The sequence below is a fragment of the Trematomus bernacchii genome, unplaced genomic scaffold, assembly GCF_902827165.1.
Source record: "Trematomus bernacchii unplaced genomic scaffold, fTreBer1.1, whole genome shotgun sequence".
Classification (NCBI taxonomy): Eukaryota; Metazoa; Chordata; class Actinopteri; order Perciformes; family Nototheniidae; genus Trematomus; species Trematomus bernacchii.
The window spans coordinates 806,691-827,910 of NW_022987686.1; the positions used below are offsets into that span (position 1 = coordinate 806,691).

General features: G+C 40.1%; 2 protein-coding genes across 2 annotated transcripts; one reads left to right on the plus strand and one right to left on the minus strand.

The window, feature by feature from the left end:
- Nucleotides 1-1,938: 1,938 nt before the first annotated feature.
- Nucleotides 1,939-16,449, plus strand: acadvl (acyl-CoA dehydrogenase very long chain). Its single transcript, XM_034136850.1, has 21 exons — nt 1,939-2,104; nt 2,338-2,425; nt 2,543-2,612; nt 3,999-4,070; nt 4,185-4,257; nt 4,346-4,410; nt 4,517-4,651; nt 4,789-4,933; nt 5,342-5,471; nt 5,613-5,738; nt 6,299-6,497; nt 7,642-7,746; nt 8,982-9,068; nt 9,749-9,811; nt 12,680-12,781; nt 13,482-13,579; nt 14,201-14,273; nt 14,391-14,463; nt 14,641-14,713; nt 14,857-14,932; nt 15,227-16,449. The coding sequence occupies exons 2-21, from the start codon at nt 2,352-2,354 to the stop codon at nt 15,362-15,364; spliced, it is 1,977 nt and encodes a 658-aa protein (XP_033992741.1). The 5' UTR covers nt 1,939-2,104; nt 2,338-2,351; the 3' UTR covers nt 15,365-16,449.
- A 1,582-nt stretch (nt 16,450-18,031) lies between these two features.
- On the minus strand, nt 18,032-20,643 carry zgc:194312 (uncharacterized protein LOC794943 homolog). The gene is made up of 2 exons (XM_034136769.1): nt 19,582-20,643; nt 18,032-18,630 (listed from the first exon to the last, which is right to left on the minus strand). Exons 1-2 carry the CDS (start codon nt 20,520-20,522, stop codon nt 18,492-18,494), a joined length of 1,080 nt encoding a protein of 359 aa, XP_033992660.1. The 5' UTR covers nt 20,523-20,643; the 3' UTR covers nt 18,032-18,491.
- Between the last annotated feature and the right edge of the window lie 577 nt (nt 20,644-21,220).

A 21,220-nucleotide genomic window follows, 5' to 3' on the forward strand; every position in this document is an offset into this window, starting at 1 on the left:
TTTTAAATAACTATATTGAGTTGCTTGTATAGAATACATTTGTTTATGATTAAACTCAGGGGCGTTTCCTGGACCTGGAAACATTAGGGGCTTAGCCCACAGTGGCGGCGCCAGAGATTTTCTTTTGGGGGTGCTGTGGGGTAGCTTGACGTTTCATAGAGGGTGCTCAAACATGTAGGGTTTCCCATTAAGGTACCGGGCGCTACAGTGGAATGTTCTACTGCAACACTCCCCACACGCACATACACAGTACACCCGTGCCGCGACTGTTAACTTACAACGAAGGCTCGATAATCAGCTCACGGCATATAGGTGTAAGCAGGGGTAAAGTGCTATTTTTATAAGTGGGGAGTGGACATAACTTCAGTCTAGGGGTACAAATCACACCCCTTTTAAACTGTATTCTTGTTTTACTGTCATATAGTATTTCATAACTGTTTTTCATTTATTCTCTTATTTTTTTATAACTATAATGATCATATGAAATATCCAATGCCTTGGAAATAATCTTTTACAGTATTCACTGAACACGGGAAATTACAATCCTGCAGTCCTCCCTAGTGTCATGATGAGGTTCAGGTAAAGCACAATTCATGTATTATATTTAGGGGTGCACATCACTTTTTTAGTGAGTTACTGGTGTGGCGCAGTGGATAGAGCGTGGTGTTTGGATCAGGGGGCCACAGGTTCAAACCCCACTGCAGTCAGCATGTCGTTGTGTCCCTGGGCAAGACACTTCACCCCAAATTGCTCCTGTGGGGATTGCCCACAGTACTGAATATGTAAGTCGCTTTGGATAAAAGCGTCTAACAAGTAACATGTAATGAGACAGCGTTGGTACTCACCCCACATGAAGCGTGGTCCTTCTCAGTGTCTCCTTCACTGTCCTCTATTTACACTTCTTGCATGCTAGATGATGAAGATGATGAAGATGCACCTCCCTGTCTCTTTTTAAGCCTCCGATTTGCTTTCTCCATAACTTGTTGCCAAAACTGTGAAGTCATATCTGATTTCAGATGTGAGAAGTTACTAAGTATGCAAGTACTGTACTTAAGTACAATTTTGAGATATTTGTAAGTTTACTTGACTTTGATGCTACTTTGTACTTCTACTCCATACAGTTCAGAGGTAAATGGTGTACTTTTACTCCATTACATTTATTGAATACCTTTAGTTACTTTACAGATCTGGAATTCACAAGCTACCCTGCAGTATACAAAGTCATTCAAACTAGCTGCACCTTTACCAGCTTTGATAACACTTTAATGATCAATCATTATAAAACATATCATATATTCTGAAATGGACCAATCTGCACAATGAATACTTTTACTTTTGGTACTTTAACTATATTTTGATAATACTTTTCTAATTTTACTTGAGTAACATTTTGAATGCTGGACTTTTACTGTAACAGAGTATTCCTACAGAATATCTGAGTACTTCTTCCACCTCTGTCTGATTTCAAACTATTCCATTAACACCCTGAGTAAGTTTGCAACTGTGTGTTTTACTCCACGTTGTTGTAAATCAAACTGGAGCAGCTTGACCACAGAGCGTGAACATGGTGATCAGCTGATTTTGCGCAGTTCTCCAGTGTGTGCACGGCAACGTAGCTGCTTAATGTCTTTGTTTTTTTTTACATGTCTAGTAGTTTACTCCATTGAGTGTTGACAAGAAATACTTGTAGACAAAATATGTGTTTTGTTTTGATGTTTTGAGGTACGCAAAGGCACGTAGTGACATAAGTGACGTTATGCAATTCAGTTTTTTGCCACGCATGCGTACCAGTTATGTGCACCCCTGATTATATTATTGAGGGAGAATTGTCCGGGGCTACAGAAAAAACATTCGGGGCTTTAGGCCAGGCGACGCCACTGATTCTACTGTTTCTTTCCAAATTATGCATTTCATATTTCAGTCTCGGACCAGCCGATCCTGTAAAAACTACATATATGTCCTGTAAAACTACACATCCCATGAAGCACTGTACATCCGGGGAACCGTGCTTCGAAGAAGAAGACAACAGGTTCCGAGTTAGTCATTAGGCATTAAACGGCTACCTGACGGACGCAGCGGACGTGTCATAATAGAACTTGTACAGGTGTGTACATTAATGTTTGAGTTATATTCCTTTCGAAGGAATACATGTACTTTAACTGGGTTTTCCTGTTTTTATTTAGTAAAAACTGGTGAGGTTACAAAACAAACTGACGTCGTTACGTAGCTGCTAGCCACCCGCCGTTGCTACGTATCTGTTAGCTCCTTGGTTTCTGTCTGTGTAAGAAAAACGTGTTATTAAGCTGATTACAACGTGTTTTTCCCTATTTCTTTTAGAACAAAATTCAATCATGCTGCTTCGTAAAGTGAGCCAGTCTTCGAAACTATGTGGCTCCATTCTCAGGATTCCTCCTGTGCTGTCAGGGTAAGTAACGTTAAGGTGTACAGCTGTTATTAAACATTATCGTCTCCTGTTAAAATGACCATGAAGATGACCCACTCTGATTCAAAAGTCACCTATATTTTCTTGTCTGGACTACAGAGGTCAGCGTCAGGCCGGGGCTGTGGTTTCAGTGCAAAATGCTCGTCTCTACGCCAGCCAAGCTGCAGAGGTAACGTTACAGTAACATTACCCTACATTATAACAGAGAATCCGATTTTATTCAGCTTGTTTACCATAATTAGGAGTCTCTTTATGGTCCGTATATGGCCAGGGGCAGGGGCAGGCTGACATAACGTTGGCATCCCCTCCCACCGGATGTAGGGGAAAGTTCACTGGTCACGTGACTCAGTCATAAAGGTGACACCATGGAAGTGGGTGACACTGCTGATTTTAATCGTGTTATATATATATATATCTTATATACACCTCAATATATTTTGTCATTTTGAATCTCAATATATAGCAGTTGAAGTTGATTAGGTACCAGTATTACAATGTACAATATACAGTAGTTTAAATACACATTGAAGTTATTGAAACAGATGCTTTAAGCCTGATAAATGAGTTATGATATATAATAACATAATTTCCAATGCAATATAGCTGAATTTGCAGCACACCTTCCTTCCTTAATAGGTATTATTGTTAAATTGTTCTGGCAAAAATAATGATCAAAAGATGTTTATTTGACAAGCCAAATCAAATCAAATTTCTAGGTTTCTCACTAAGTACATTTGTTTTAACCAAAAACCAATTGATATGAGCTTTGGATTTGATTGTTGGAATGAAAAGAAGGATGTCATTAATTCAGTTGTTCAAAAACACAGTGGAGGTTATCACAGAGAATTTAAATGACAGGTTCACTCCGAGCTACCAGTTTATTATTATTATTATTATTATTATTATTATTATTATTATTATTATTAAACCCTAAACAATACCACTGCCCTGTGTATAATCTTTCTCTAATCGTGCTGTTATTGATTCAGCTGACTGGATGTGCCCTTGGCATCACCTTTCACCCAGTTGGAGCTTCCTCTAGCTGAGCTGCTGCCCTGGCTGGAATTAGACCTTCATTTGTGTTTACTTTGGCTGATAACACTGGCATTTGGATATGGAAGGCTTGGCAATATATCATATTGATATTGTGATAAGAGACTAGTTATCGTCTTAGATTTTTGACAATGTGATGTTGCATGAATGTCTTTCCAGCTTTTAATTTGCTTTTAAACACTCAGTCATTATGTCTACATTACTAATGATTATTGATCAAACCCTACGATATTATCGCAATATCAAGGTATTTGATAAGAAATGTTATATTTTGTTTTCTCCATATCATCCAGCCCTGTTTTACCATGACATCTTTAAAAGAGAGATTTCGTCCAACCATGTTCTCATTTTAAGGAATATGCTTTTATTTGCACCAGATGTTATTTAAGCCTCACTTTCTTGCAGAAGCATATAAAGATTCCCCATCTCTCCTACTTTTTTACTGACTTGATCTGTTCGAAAGCTCATGCTCTGTTCTCTTCAACATCTGTTTCCTCTTCAGGCGGTGCTGGACAAGCAGGCAGCAGTCGGCACTGATGCTGTCACTAAAGTGGAAAAGAAGACGGCTGCTGTTGTATGTCTATTCTCTATTACTATTATTATAAACATAATATATTTAAGGTCATGTTTATATTCCCTTTTTTGTTTTTTCTAATTGGACATGCTTTTCTTCTTTTGACTTCCACAGGAATCCAAATCATTCGCTGTCAACATTTTCAAAGGGCAGATCGCAACTGCCCAAGTGTTCCCCTACCCTTCAGGTAAATCACAGGAGATTATGTTAATATTTAATTAAAAAGTTCTGTAGTAAAGTTGTAGTTGTGAAATAACATGTTGTGTTTGTCATAGTCATGAACGAGGAGCAGGAGCAGTTTCTCAGAGAGCTTGTGGGGCCTGTCATTAAGTTTTTCCAGGTACTTCCACCTTTTTGAGATCTGTGTCTCCGGCCTTACGCTCACATCCTCTCTACTTCCCTCATACTCGTCCCTCACCCTCCATGTTTCTACTTCCTGTGTGCAGGAGGTGAATGATCCTGCCAAGAACGATGCCCTGGAGAGGGTGGAGGATGCCACCATGGAGGGCCTGAAGGAGATGGGGGCCTTTGGCCTGCAGGTGCCCGCTGACCTGGGGGGCCTCGGCCTCACAAACACACAGGTACGTCTGCTTGATTCTACATCTATGAATATCTACTCTATAGCACATACACACCATTAAACATTGTAATGAGGTTAATTATGTAAATTGTAAACAGGCGAATGTAATAAATGTAATGTGTTAACCTCATCCTACAGTATGGCAGGCTGGTTGAGATCGTTGGCAGCCATGACTTGGGGGTCGGCATCACTCTGGGGGCCCATCAGTCCATCGGCTTCAAGGGAATTCTGCTTTTTGGGAACCCAGCCCAGAAGGCCAAGTACCTGCCTAAACTGGCCACTGGTAAGAACGCACACCGGGTCTTTAATGCACTCCTGCATGTCTTTAAAAAAACATGTTTTGTGGTGATGTCAATGCAGTTCAAAGTGCCTCTGTTTGTGTGCATGAAGAATCATTATTTGAACATTATTTTGAATATGGTTTGTTGCAGAATATTTTGTTAAAAGTAATAATCTCAAACATTTTAATACAGTTTTGGCTTTTGAACTTGTAACCCTTGGGAGTTGGGAACAATCTTACAAAGGACTGATGCACAAGTTAGGGTTTTGAAGATACAAAAGAAAAATAGCAGCACAGTTATCAGGACCGACAACGTGTCAATGTGATGAATTAACCTTTAAAACTATTTTGTAAGCCCTATAACTTAATACATACAATCTAAATATTTTCCCCTGTGTGTTTGTCCTCCAGGTGAGACCATGGCCGCCTTCTGCCTCACTGAACCGGCCAGTGGCTCTGACGCCGCCTCCATTAAAACCACCGCGGTCCAGTCCCCCTGCGGAGAGTTCTTCACTGTCACTGGAAGCAAGATCTGGATCAGGTGAGGACTCGGCGGCTCTATCAGCATTTCTTTCTGTCGCCACAAGGAGGCAGCATTGTGCTATTCATCCAGAACTGACATGTGATAGCTCCTAGTTGCTTGTGTCTTTTCCTAATCTGATTTCCTTTATTCTCCTTTCAGCAATGGAGGTTTGGCTGAGATCTTCACAGTGTTCGCCAAGACCCCCGTGAAGGACCCGAAGACCGGCGAGATGAAGGACAAGATATCGGCCTTCGTCGTGGAGAGGAGCTTTGGAGGGGTGACACAGTGAGCACAGCATTTCTTTACATTATTGTCTTCATTACTTTACAACAGGACTCTCCCTTGATGTTAAATGTAACAGTGGCCTTCAGAGCTGTGGTTCTCTACATGGGGGTCAGGACCCTGATGGGGACCACAGCAATACTTCTGGGGGTCAGGACCCTGATGGGGACCACAGCATTACTTCTGGGGGTCACCATATGGTTGTTGAGATTTTTAGACCTGGGAATTGATTCTTAGTCATGGCCCACAACTTTGACAGTATATGTGAATGATATTTGGGGGTTGCCTGAATATTCTTTAATTATTCTTTATTTATTTCATTGCATCTTTTTTACGTGTCATTGCTGTATGCATGTTTGTTTGTATGCCTGAATAAACTGTTTTTTGAAGCGTTTATGGGTACTTGGAAAAGCACTATATAGAATAAATGTATATTATGAGCGGGGTTGCTTTCAAAAAGGGTTGAGAACATAATCTTTAGAGGTTGGAATTTGTATTTCTTTCTCGTTTTGAGCTCTTGAAATCGTTCACATTTTTTTATTTCCCTAAATTTCTCATTACAGTGGCCCACCAGAGAAGAAAATGGGCATCAAGGCGTCCAACACAGCCGAGGTGTACTTCGATAACGTCCGCGTGCCGGCCGACTGCCTGCTGGGCGAGGTGGGGGAAGGCTTCAAGGTGGCCATGAACATCCTGAACAACGGGCGCTTCGGCATGGCGGCCGCCCTCTCCGGCACCATGAAGGGAGTCATCACCAAAGCTGTGAGTTCACTAGCTTCAGGTGCCATAAGTGCGGTGGAGGGGAGGAACATTTCTCTGAAGGATTAGCCCCTTGACATACTTTCTATATAACTTATATTTAGGTGTTATGCATTGTTGTTTTTCCCATCCGCTATGTCGCTTGTGACCTGTCTGTAGTCGGTTGCACCCCCCCTTTCAATTGTGTATCTCTTGCACTGTGGGTTTGTGGGAAATCCCCCCCCTCGTTGTTCACTACGGCTCACTGGCAACTTCCTGCTGAGGTTACAGGCGCCGAAGAATCAAACGTGCTTCGGTCACGTCTGTTCTTCTTCTCAAACATCTAAAGTTTTGCTGACTGACTATGTAGCCAAAAGTGTTTTGTAACGGTTAAATGTAATAATTAACTAATAATTAAGTTAAATAGTGTTCGGAATGTGATCTTTGGACTTTTACTATTCAACTTATAGTTATGTTACGCTATACTGCTGATACTGTTTCACAAGCATTAGTTTAATGGACGATGCAGCAGGGATAGACTCTGCTGCCTTGAAGAAATAATACAAAGAATAATAACTTTATTTACAATGCACCTTTCAATACAATTACAGTTATTTCCAATTCAAACAGAGATTGAAATGAACTAAAAACCAGCAACTCAAAACATAATTAAACACATAGGGGTCCACTTGTTTAAAAATAAAGTGTAGCTGTATATTTTCAGAACCATGTCGCTATTTGTTTCCAACCAGAGCGACAGGTTTTTCCCTAACGTGCTACAGGAGAGACGCTCACATGCTCGCCCACTGCCTAACCAGACTTCCTGTTCATGCACAAGATCTAAACTTCAACATTTTCACTGCAAAACAAACTGCGTAGAGTTTACCTCCAGTCTAGAAGCATAAGGACGCTGTTATAATATACAGAAAATAACCAGAAGTGGAAGAAATACTTAGATATCTTTATTTAACTAAATTCCTGTTGACTGAATTTGCTAATTGGCTAGTAACAAAAGCTATAAAATATATGTGGTGGGGTAAAAAGTTAAACGTTTGCCTACAAAATGCAGTGAGTGCTTTCCTTGAAAACCTTTACTTTGCTACATTGCAGCACGTCCTGTAGCTTTGAATGATGTGTGATAGTGACGATCATTCTCCTCTTTCCTCAGGTGGATCATGCAGCCAACAGAACCCAGTTTGGGAGCAAGATCCACAACTACGGAGCCATCCAGGAGAAGATCGCCCGCATGACCGTGCTGCAGTACGTCACTGAGGTCAGTCCATGAAGCCGTATCCGCACCGCAGTCTGATGCACATTTATCACCGCTTTAATCACTAGGGTTACTGTTACTGATTGTATTTAAAGCGACGGTATCTAACACCAAGTGTTGTCTCCTGTTTAACCGTCAATCCCCAGCGTAATCTACACTTAAGTTTTTGCTATCTATACTGTTTTAAAAAAAGGTTGATTTCCTGTCTAACCCTTGTTAATTTAAAGTGCACCTATCATGCTATTTTTAGGCAATAGCATAGGTCTCAGATGTATAAAAATATATAAAAAAACATGTCTATGAAGTGTTTTGCTCAAAATACCAAACAGATCACCCATTCTAGCCATGCCTCATATCCCTCTATTTCACTTCCTGTTTCAAATGTGCTGATTTTGGGTATAAAGTTTTAAAAAAGAAAATGAAAATGGTAAAAAAATAAAAAAGGCGGGGGCTGAGCTCATGCGGGACCCGGCAGCTACCGTCTAAACTAAATACTGCGGTGATGAAACGCCATATCATGGATTATCAAGGATTATTTCTGAAACAGTATGGAGCTCAAAGGCTTTCTCTCTTGCCGGTTATACCACAAGGTGAGTTCCTTTTTATTTCCTGCTTCTTCACACACATGCTCTCCAGTACAGGTTAGCTCTGAGTGTTAGCAATGCTAATGTAAACATGCACCGACCATATTACGTCCAAAACAGTCGGACATTGTTTCTGATAGCAACGTTTCTGATAGTGCCGTGGGTGTAAAGCCAGCCTACATTTCAGATATTACGTCATATCGGACGCAAATCTGGATCAGCTCCGTTTTAGCCCCGTTTTTAGAGATTTGGGTACGGAGGAAAAGAGAGAGGGTTTTATTTTCTGACGCTGCGTGAGTTCCCTGACACACCGGGGACACATAGTTATGTATAAAAGACATCACAAAGTGCATTTTGCATGATAGGTCCCCTTTAAGATTATGAGAACACATTGTCCAATCCAATCCAACTTTATTTATATAGCACATTTAAAAACAACAGAGTTGACCAAAGTGCTGTACATCAATAAATATATAAAAAAGCAGCATAAATACATTTAGACAAAACCGATAGGAGCACGGGAGAACAAGTAGGTCTTTAAACGAGATTGTCAACACATTACACCACTTATATTCATTATGGTATACCGGTGCTTCAACATGGACCAAGTGTCATAAATTCATCCTGACGTGATGTTTCTGTGTGTTTTTGCAGAGTATGGCCTACATGATCAGCGGCAACATGGACAGCGGATCGACTGAATTCCAGATCGAAGCTGCCATCAGCAAGATCTTTGCCTCTGTAAGGTTTTACATCACACTACAGTTAAACATGCATAAAGAAGCTAATCATCCATCTTGATGCCTCGCATAATCGCTTTGTAAACAGTGGTGGGAAGTAACTAAGTACATGTACTCAAGTACATTACTGAGGTGCAATTTTGAAGCATCTGTACTTAAATATATCAATGTTATGCTTCTTCTACAACACATTTTGAATGTGTTACATTTGAATAAGTTACTTACCACTCATTACAACATTAAACCATAACTTATGATATATTATAACATTTAAGTTTGCCATTATTTAAAATGAGCTTCACCGCTGAATATTTAGGTGATTGATGCATAAATAATTGATGCAGTGAATTTTATACATTCTGCATAATAAGTTATTTTACTTTATATACTTCAAGGTTATTTTAATGCTAATACGGTTGTACTTCTCTTAAGAAACTGTTAGAATGCAGGACTTGTAGCAGAGTATTTCTACACTGTAGTATAACTAATTCTTACACTTTGGCTCAAAGCCTTTTAAAAAATATCTGTTTATTTTCTACTTGTTTTGTATTGTAATCCCATTACTTCTCACACGTGTTAGTACTCTGGGGAACTCAACTCCTATTTCAAAAATACTTCTGATTTTCCTTATTCTGTGTAAGACTTGTTTTCTAAATGAATTTGTGATTTTGTATATTACAGGAAGCAGCATGGAATGTGACTGACGAGTGTATTCAGGTTATGGGCGGCATGGGCTACATGAAGGTGAGCGCTCCGTCCACTTCCTGTTTCATACTAACCTGAGCGCCCCAGAGAAGATGCTCGGGACATAAAGATTCAAGCAATTTATACATTTAGTTTTACTTGCTGGAATTTCAAATGAAGCAGGGTGTCCGCGGGGTCTTAAAAAGTATTAAAAGTTGATAAATCAATTTAGCGAAAATTAAGGCTATTAAAAAGTATTAAACGTCATTTTCCAAGGTATTACATTTTGTAGCTTGTTTTCAATAAGTATATAAATTGTCCAAAGAGGTTGTATTCTACAGTGTGCCTGAATGTAATCATTGCGTAGGTGTGTAGTGTGATTCTGTGTAGTTTATTTATGGCATCCCGTTGGATTTGACGTCATCTGAACAGGACATCGCACGCTCACTGCTTGATAGCGCGCGAAGGTCCGTTTACGCCGGTTGTTAAACAACATCGTTATGGGGAAATGCAAGTTTGCGTCCAAATGGTTGGAAGATAAGGAGGAAGGACAATCAATACTGTATATAGTCAATGTGAGGTAAAGTGTGTCGCCAAGGTAACCGGTTAAAACTCCAAGTGGCGATGAGGTCTTAAAATGTATGGAAAGGGTCTTAAAAAAGGTCTTAAAAGGTATTACATTTGACTTCAGGATTCCTACATATACCCTGTGAAGGATTTTCAGCATTTTATAATCTGCTTAAAGAAAATGCTGCCATAAACAGGGGAAAATAACAAGTAGTTCTGTTGTTTGAGTGACAAACTGATAAGAAAGTACCACGCAAAATTAAAACCAGTTTTCCAGAAAATATGAACCTTGAACTGAAGGAATAAAGGTCATTATAGTCAGCATCCAATTTCCTAACCCCAGAAAGTTCTTGTAGAAATAGAGGAACCAGGAACATTTTCCAGAAACAACTTTAGGAACTTATAAACTCCCGGACTTAACTCTATGGCACTCTCTCCTTTGGGTATAGAAAGCTCCTGAAACTTTGAACCATTTTACAAACTTTGGAACTTAATCAGTATTTGTAACATTTAAGAGCCTGGTCCTAAATAGTTTCTTGGCCAGAGCTGCCACATTTCCCATACCTGAAACTATTACGGATGGGTTGTGATGCTAAACACGGCGCCATGGCCCAACACAAACATGACAGTTTGTACTGAAGCACGCATAATAACCAGACATCTCTATGCAGTTTACTTTGTAGGCGTCATATCATTCATCACTTTGTAAATTGTATATCTTACTGCTGCAACTTTTGAATCATCTGTTCAAACACACATAAAGCACTTGTTTGTTTTCGAGGGGAACTACAAACCTACTGTACCTTGCCTTCTTGGCGGTGTGCAACATTTCCCATTCGTTTTTTTCCAACGCTATACTTCCCGATACTAATTGTTGACCCGGAACTTTGTTTTCCGCTCCACAGCCTTGATCTATGTACACTACATTAGCATACTGCCATCACTCTATGTTGTCATCTTAACCTCATCATATTTACTTAACTGCTCGCTTCAACCCTAGCTTAGCATTGTTTTTTCAAACGTTGTATTTCAATGATGACATCAGACGAGCGGTCTAATCTTTAAAAACAATGATGTGTTTATTTGTGTAGATAAGGCAGAAGTCACCGTTTTTGAAGTTCATAAGAATAGTGTTAGGTAGATGAAGATATGGGGGGGGGGGGGCGTGAAGTTGTATAGAATATTACAAATAATAATAAATACTTTAACGAATCAATCACAATCAAAATACTTTATTTATCCAGATGGAAGTTGGGTTTTGGGATAGTTGCTCCATTTTAGGAATGTGCAATAAATGATAAAATAGAATAAAGGTAATTATATAAAAATAGGTAGTTAAAGTAAAAATGTCCAAAAACGATAGAATGGAATAGAAACATGTATAAAAACATAGAAGTCCAATAAAATAAAAATAGTTCAAGTAAAAATGTCCATTAAAAGATGCATATAAACATAAGAAGTTAAAGTGTGTGTGTGTGTATATATTATATTATATTGTTATATATAACAAGTACAACACAATAAAAACGGTGTTGTGTCATTAATAGGATAGTAATGCACAGTTTAACTGTAGGCTATCTTGGTGCACATTGTACTCGAGAACTTACCTGCGTGGTGAAAAAATTAGATGTGTGGTATGAGCTGTCTAAGAAGTAAAAGGGGAAACACAATCAACACCAGACTTTGATCAGTTCTGCTAACGGAGCATATTTCTGACTGGGTTTCATTTTACCCAGGAAGTCAAGTCAGAAGTGTGCCCTGTTCATTACCATTTCTGCTCTTCTGTGCAAAAAAGTGCATCGTCTGCAACGCTAAAAACAGTACCTTGCGAAATTCAAAAACACACACATGAATATAGAAGGACCTGTTCCTGTTGCAGCTGGTGTTTTCACTACCTAGTTTGAACCGTAAGCTGACATCCAAATGTCTCGTACATGTAACATATGATAGTAAAAACACAGCTCATTGCCTCATGTGTGTAATCATTATGGAAATGTGTTATGCTCAAATTACACTCTCATTTTTTAAACAGTATAAATAAACAAAACAAAGAACATGCCTTGTGCCGTGAATCTGAAATCACTTATTTTTTTAGGAGAGGGGATAAAAACAGACAAAATGCAACTTTATTAAGAAGTACAAAGCAGTCCTATTAAAAGGAAATAAACCTGATATTTGACTGACTCAAATCAAGACTGACCTCAAGAGAAAATGTACATTTAGTGCATTTTTAATAGTAAATTATGTTTTATATGGGATTGTTTCAGCTTTATTCTGCGTAGGATTGACTTAAATAAGAAAATAGCCGATACTCTTTACTCTACAGTAGATAATAAGGTCATCCTCTTGCTGTCTCTGCAGGACTCTGGAGTGGAGAGGGTGATGAGGGATCTGAGAATCTTCCGGATCTTCGAGGGCACCAACGACATCCTGAGACTCTTCGTGGCCCTCAATGGCTTCCAGGTAAAATCACACTCGGCTGTAGTGATTTGACATTTGTCTGTCCGCGTGAAAAAGTACAGACGTTGTGTCAAGAGGAAGTGAGTTGATCGTGAAGCAACTTCCTTGTACCACTTAACACCAAGGATCTGTGTTGGTTGGAAAAACCCTTCCTTGTCGATTTCTTCATTTTCTTCAAAGCAAAGCAGTCTGGGTTCCTCGGCCGTAGCTTCTGTCGTATTAGAGGAGATTGTGGCATGTTGTACACATGAAATATCTCACCCAAACTAATGTGAATGTTCCCGAGTCTGATGCAAGTCAAGTCATTGTTATTTCAACAGTAATATAATGAAAACCTGACTTAAAATCGAATGTATTTTACCACAACGTCCGATATTCATGACTAAATGCCACAATCAGAGGAAGATAAAACCTCTGTAGTAAGAAGAGAATAAACCTCAGTTAATCTCATGCTTGATTAGTTTCAACATTAAAAACCACCAACTGTCAGGTTTCACCAAAGCCTTGAGTGAGATCCTGGTTGATCCACAGTCATGCACTTAAGCCAGTAACAGGGTCACAGACAAGGAAGTAAATGCACACATTTTGCGTGGAAAAACTACTGTTGCTTTGGCATGCAGGATCCCATCACTTGTTTCTGAGATTCTGTCAGAGCCAGTTAATAATCAATACATAATGTGTGTCCCTCTCCGTTTCCCTCCAGAATGCTGGGAACCAGTTGAAGAGCTTACAGAAGGCCATGAAGAACCCCATCGGCAACCTTGCGCTGCTCTCTGCAGAAGTCACCAAGAGAACCAAAAGGTTGCATCACAACCACAACCACACACACACACACACACACACACGTTCACACACAGACTGAGTTCACACTGTCTGTCTCCTGTGGGGGATATGAAGTGCCACACTGCAGTAGCTGATGGGGGGGGGGGGGAGATGGGAACTTCCATTATAATGCACAATACATGATGCAATTTCTTCAAGTGTCAATTCCATCCTCCATTGCATCACTCATAATTGTTAGCTCCTTAGCTAATAGTGGCTTTACTGTCTACAAGTAATGATGTCACATTTCAAGGAATTAAATGTGTTTTTGTATCCATTTCCTCCTTCAAGGAACTGTGAAGTGAAAGTAGACACCTTAAGTTAGAGCCAACAGACACACACACACACACACACACACCCGTCACACAATCACCATTTACTGCACTTTCTAGCAATTTACGAGCTAAAGCCATTTTGTTTTTTGCTTCATTAGCACATGTGTATTTTCATTTTTCCTTCAACTTGATTGCACAACAACGTTAGTAAATACTTCCCAGCGGTACTGATGCAGCACTGATGCAGCACTGATGCAGCACCGATTATCTGCACTTGCTCAGCCATGTCTGATCTAACATTGTCTTCTTGTTCTATTGTTTGTAGAAAGGCGGGTTTCAGCACAGGTCTGACTCTGCAGGGCTCTGTGCACCCTGAGCTGGCACACAGCGGTGAACTGGTGGGTTAAACCTTTCTTTGTTTAAAGTTGAGGCATTTATTTCACATTGTTTTCTTGCTGTTGGTATGATACGTTTTGCATTGTTGACCTAAGTTATTTGTTACATTTTAATTGTAGACCGTTAAAGCCATCGAACAGTTCGGAGCTGTCGTCGAGGAGCTGCTGATCAAACACGGCAAGAAGATCATTGGTGAGTGTGTGTGTGTACACGTACAATTCTGATGCGTTATCTGTTCATTTATTAATACAAATATCTCCTCACACATCCAACTTAAAAACACCCACATGTGGAAAAAAAATCTCTTTCTCCTACAAGTAATCATTTCAGACGTTGAGAAATCTTTTAACTCAACTTTCTCTGTTACAGATGAACAATTTGTCCTGAAGAGAGTGGCCGACGGTGCCATCGACCTCTACGCCATGGTGGTGGTTCTGTCCAGGTACGCAAACAAGAAATGAAAAAAGACTCTCTCTCCGTCCCCATTTCACTCTTTCACTTCCTCTCTGCTTCAAACTCCCACTCACCTTCTCTCTGGTATACTTTTATTCCACCTACAAACTCACTTTCCCTCCCTCTCTGCAGGGCCTCACGCTCTCTGAGTCAGGCCGGCCCCACAGCTCAGCACGAGAAGATGCTGTGTGAGACCTGGTGTGTGGAGGTAAGATCACAGGAGCCTAGAAACACTGAAAACAATATCTACATTTTATCATAACAATTCAATTAATTCAATATTGCTTATAGGAAATGTAACCGCCCTGCCCAATAATAGCGTATATTCTACAGCTCAATTGATATAATGGAATTATACTTGACATCCTATTTTCATAGAAAGATTATTCAGAAAGATAATGTTTGGTTATGAGGATGAGATTGTTGTTATTGTTATTACACGCAATTATTTGGAGATGTTTGTATCCGTCTAAATGTATTTTATGCTCCTTCCATCCCTCAGGCCTATGATAGGGTCATGACTGACATCAAGTCCCTGCGCTCCAGTGAGTCCAGACAGCTCTTCAAGAACATGAAAGCCATCTCTGCAGCCGTGGTGGAGACGGGGGGGGTGGTCGCTCCTCACCCTCTGGGTTTCTAAACGCACCGCGCCCCCTGAATCGGAATCAGTCTGGTTTTTGTTTTGTTTGACCACATCTCTAACCAGGTTAAGGGCCGTGTAGATCAAGTCCTTTATGACCTTAACCATTTTCGTTATTGCCATAATTGCTCACACATCACACATCGGTACCTTTCTATCTGCTTTGTTGCCCCTACAGTTTTGGGCTGAACGACTTGCACAGAAAACACAGTTTTACTTTTTTATTATCTCTTACTGTAATATCTTCATTGCGCTTCTGTGTGAACACGTTAATTTATATGAAATTATGAATTAGCTATTTAAAATTGGTCGATAGGAGAGAAATCTTTTAGCCCTTATACCACCTGGATTTAAAGCAGTAGATTTCTCCGATGTGTGCATGGAGCTTGAATAATGTCATCATTGATTCTGTTAAAACATTAAGTTATGGTGTTTCGTTTTTTTTGTTTGATGGAAAATTATATGTCAACTTTAACGTAATGACAGTTTTCCCTCCACTTTGAATTATACACTTAATTAGAATGTGTTCAAATGTATATAATGGTGTGGTGCTTATGTACTTGAATGCCTTTGCATGTTAAGCTAACCTCTGCTCATCACAGAAACATTCATGTCTGGAGCAAACCCTTTGCCTTAGAAACTGCTGTTGCAAGTTCCTGTTGTGACTTCACATAACAAGAGCTTCAAATGTTAAAACAAAAAAAGGTAATCTTCACTCTTTACCAATACGGTCACATTAACTTACAGCTTAAGGTAGCAGACAGCATTCATTGTAGAACTGTTAGTCTGCATACCTGGTGCTTTAAATACATCATTTCTTGTACAATAATTGCACTCAATTGTAATCTTCTGTCCAAGCATTCATGAAACTTAAATTAGATCTGCACATTCTTCCCTCCTATCAATGCTGCTGTTGAGAAAGAAAGAAAACTATCAAACATGTTCATTTTGTTGATATAATAACATGCTTCTTTGTGTTATCTAATTTCCTTCGATGGAGTCAGTGTTTGTGCAGATCTTCTTTGAGGTTTCTTGGTACAATAACACACCTTCCTAATGAGATTAATAAATACAATTTAAATTCATCTGCCAGACTGCTTGTCTTTCTTTACTTGCATCCCTGAGAGCAAACATTGTCAATTGTTTTCAATGTGTTGCGTATATAAATTCCCAAGTGTTTAAATACGTTGAATGTGGCTTTCAACAGGCCAAACTTCTCATATTGTTTTGTTTTTCTTGTAGACTACAAGCTTCAAAAAAAAATATATATATATATATATATATATATATATATATATAATAAAATGTTAAATCAATTCCACCATAGCATTTTTACCCCCCCGCCAAACAGCCTTCCTGTCACTTGTGTTCAAATAATCTTCAACTTTGCTTTCACTTCCGCAGCCCGAGCTATTCCAGAGTATTCACACTTTACAAGAATGCCAGTAAGTGCTTCGCCACCATCTAGCTTCTGGTGCTTATTTGCGCTTTGAAAAGAAGACCGGAATCCCCTCCTGCTCATATTTACACTGACTTGAAAAGTTTTGCAGCTGTTGGTGTGAGACTGAAAGATTAGGAAGGCTGTGGTTCAAACATTGAGAAATTCCCCAGCAACTGTGGCTTTGTCTGACTTAAAACTAGGAGCTCAGCAGCCACCGTGCAAAGAGTCTACAAAATCAAATGTCCTACTTTGCTTGTAAAAACTCCCCACTGATTCTGCAAATTCCTTTCTCAGTAATAGTACATTTCGAGTGGTGAAGCGTTCAGAGGAAGATTAAAGCAAAGTCAGATTTGCTTTATGTAGAATCTATATAATGATGGAAATATGTTTAATAACTGGAATGCTGATAGCTAGATAAGAAGATGGATAACGGTATCAATCACACCCATCTGAGCCCATTAAAAGGAAAGCTAACCAGCTACGCTAGAAGGCTAACCTATAGCTAATGAGATCCACCAACCAGCAATTTTAAAGCTCACCAATATATATTTTGTTTCGTTAATAGAACCACTGGAAATAAGTTTAATTAAGATATAAAACATACATTTTAAACTGAAAAGGCTATAGCGAGACATTATTTTAGTCTTTCTTTAGGTAGTCTAGCCAGTGGCGTCCCAAGACACTCTGGGGGCCCCAAGCAGAACGTGACACCTCAGACAGCCCCCTTCTGGTCCAGGGCCCCAAGCAGTTGCCTGCCTTGCCTGTTCGCAAGGTGCGCCCCTGCTGTGTCCCGCTTTGTTAAAACAAGCTAACGTCTCATCCTTGTGAGAGCATTTAGCTTGGTTTTGATTCTATACTGAGCCAGGGTCACATATTTTGATACCAATGTTGATGCAGTCTTTTGTGAGTAGCTAATAATATATCATATTGGGGAGAAAATGTGTCATGATTGGTTTTCTTCTGAAGATATATAATTAGATTACCATGGCCTATATACCACCAAATAATATGCCAAACATGTGCATTTCTTTAAACTACTTTCTGTTCACTGTCCTTTCACATTCTTGTGAAACAAGCTTTTAATGTTAAATACCAAATGTTTTTTGTTTGAATTCTCTGATGCTTTGGTGTCTTTCCCCACAGAGGAGAGGTGTATTGTTCTTCTCATCTAATCCGAATTGTTCTATCTTGATTTGTGCTGATTGCTGTAAGTATTCAAGTTGCCATTAAATTCACATTTTTTAATATCCACAGGGTTATGAACACATGAAGACAATATTCACAAGAGGATAATATGGAAATATCCTTTATCGTCTCTCCCAGTCATTTGAATCCCAAATCGTTGAGGGCTCTTTGTGGCCTTGAGGTCAGCCAAGTGTGCTGGTCACCTGAAGACTTAAGGCTTAAATGTCTGGACAAGCCAGAACATTTTACAACAAGAGACACTTTTTCTGAAACCACATTGTCTTCTTCTGCTTCTTCAAGCAGCTCCAATGTTCGCTCTGTGGTGAAAAAGGTCAAAAACAGTGTAGTGCAACGTGCTGATCAGGCCTCAACATTCTCTATTGAAGAAAAAAGATCCTATGATGTCCAAGGCGGTTTCTTAAGGTCCTCCCAGGCCTCAGTTGAGCCACTTTTGGTAATGTTCCTGTTAGATAATCCTGAAATGTACCTGCTTTTTTCCCATCAGGCATTGTCCGTATCGCAGGTATATGACTCTAAGTCCAGTGAGGAACTCCTGACTGATATTGCCTGTGTTTCCTCTTCCTCTGGGTCTGTAGGGGTCTGTAGGGAGATGATCGTCTGTACTGTCAGTGTTCGCTCCCTGTGGGAAAAAAGAGGGTAAGCTGAAATAACACTAAGCAATGTGCTCATGAACATTTTTTGTTGGTGAACACTCATGTCTAACACATTAAAAGGGAAGTATTTCACTGTGGTTTCATCCACTAATTATGCAACAAATAACCATTTCAACAAGTCATACCAGCAAGTAGTCATATATGATATTGAACTGTATGCAAATCAAAAAGTATCACACCCCTTTAGGAAACAAGACACCTTTTCGTGCTATAAATCCCCCTTCTCTTTTAGCTGTACTTTTGTCTTGCTCCGTTTCAGCACTTCACACTCTGGTGACTTTTCTACTAGATGTTCTTTAGAATGTGTGAAGAAGCGTTTCTCAAGCAGTAATGGAATATAGTACGCGTGAGAGGAAAGTGACACATTTCTGTAACAGATACACCATGGTTAAACGATTATTTTCAGCAATAAAATAAGTTTATTTTGGTAGCATCTGATAACTGTTTTCCCACAGTTTAGTCATTTCATGTGACTTCGTGTGACAGTGATTACTGCATGAGTGGACATTTAAATAAATATAGGTTTCCTCCACTATCTTTTTCCATAGTTGATTAACAACTACTGTAAAAGAAATAAAGCAGCACCACTTTCTGACAAGTTGTATTGCCTTGAGTAATTTACTTGAGTTGTACTCATCATCAGTAAAAGTTATAACACATTTAGGATCACCAGATTGTAAAAACTCTATGGAGCTGATTTGTTTTTATTTATTGCCTTGTGTAATTGCATATATGATGACTTATTAAGAAGGGATACCTCGTGAGAATGTATTATTGACTCAGCAAGGACTTACTTGTTGATAAGTCTTTGAAATGTATACACTCTTTTTAAGGGTTCCCTTTAAGTAAATTCTGCCCACTTGGATTTTAGGTTTAAAAGACACAATACAAGTCTAATGCATCTATGTTGGACATACCGTGGTGTGTGTTGGGTGTGTGGCCAGTTGGCTCGCACTGTCCAGCCGAGGACCCTCTTCAAGTATTGGGAACAGCAGGGGAACGTGTGACCCACCTGCTCCATTAGTTCCTCTTTACGCAATCCATAAACAATCGGTGCAACACACTGCGCCAAGCTGAAAAAAGCGAAGATAACCACGGCTGCCAGCTCTTTAGTCTCCTGATGAATGAGCTTCTGTTTGAACAACACCGTCAACACGAAGTTCACAAAGTTAGGAAGGATGTAAACAGCCAACTGGCTTCCATGCAGGGCGATCGTCCTGCACCCGGCCTCATTGCGCCGATTCAACACCCCCAATCTCCTTCCCTCTACTAGAATCCTCACGTAGCTGTACATTATTATCACCGTGCACACACCTATGAACAGCACCTTCTGCAGCTGGCCTTTTTGAAGCTGTTCCCTGTCACACACCCCATTATACTCGGTCTGGGAGTCCGGCTGGAGCAGCAGACTGAGGGGAATGACCAAAGCCACAATCCAGGTGAGCGCACCCAGCATCCAGGGCCAGCGCCCCGCGGTGCAGGTGGAGCTGTAGCGCATGGGATGGCACACCGCGCAGTAGCGATCAAAAGCCATCACCGTGAGCGTCAGGAGGATGTTGGAGGCGCTGCTGATCAACACGGTGATCATGGCCAAGCAGGCGGAGCGCACCGGCCGCGCGTGCAGGTGGATCTGGTAGTAGAAGACGCTGCTCATCCCCAGGTAGAGCAGCGCGGACACCAGCAGGTGGAACACCAGCACGAAGCGCGCATGACTCCGCAGACGCTCGACGCGAAGTATGGTCCAGTTGATGATGAGGTTGAAGAAGAGGAGCACCGAGAAGGACACGGTGGACACGTAGAAACGCGCGCAGGTGTAGTCCGGCACATGTGTTGGGGCTGTGGTGTGGTTTGCAGGCATTATTCCTCAGCTCGGTTCGGTTGGATTCACAGAATGAGGAGGAGGAGGATGGAAGTGGAATGGGAAGGAGAGTTTATCCCCCGCATGATCCTCTGACACTGCTGTCTCACTGACTACTGAGTGATCCACATCCCTCTCTCTCTCTCTCTCTCTCTCTCTCTCTCTCTCTCTCTCTCTCTCTCTCTCTCTCTCTCTCTCTCTCTCTCTCTCTCTCTCTCTCTCTCTCTCTCTCTCTCTCTCTATCAAAAGTAAAAACAAAAGTAAAACTATTCATTATGTAGGATTCCCATTATGATTATAATAAATGTCCATTATAATAATTGATAATGTTTACCTTTATATGCTGCTGAATAGCTTTTGAATTTAACCTATAATAATATATTATACTTTATTAAATTATTATATTTTTGATTTAAATCTGATCCTTCAAGCCATCTAAAGCTATCAAATAAATAAGTAAAATAATAATATTTCCCACAGAGATGTAGAGTAGTGTAGCTAAAAAAGGTAAGACAAGGCGTGAGGGTCTTTCTGCACAATGCATTTCAAAGTATGGTAATATTCAAGTATCTCATTCTCAATAGTGCCTAAAGTAAGCCATGTAGCAGTAGGATGTCTGATGGCTGTTATATTTTAAGAATATGCTGCCACCTTCTGCTGACAGCAGGAATAGCTGGCCAGTCAGAAGTGATGTCACT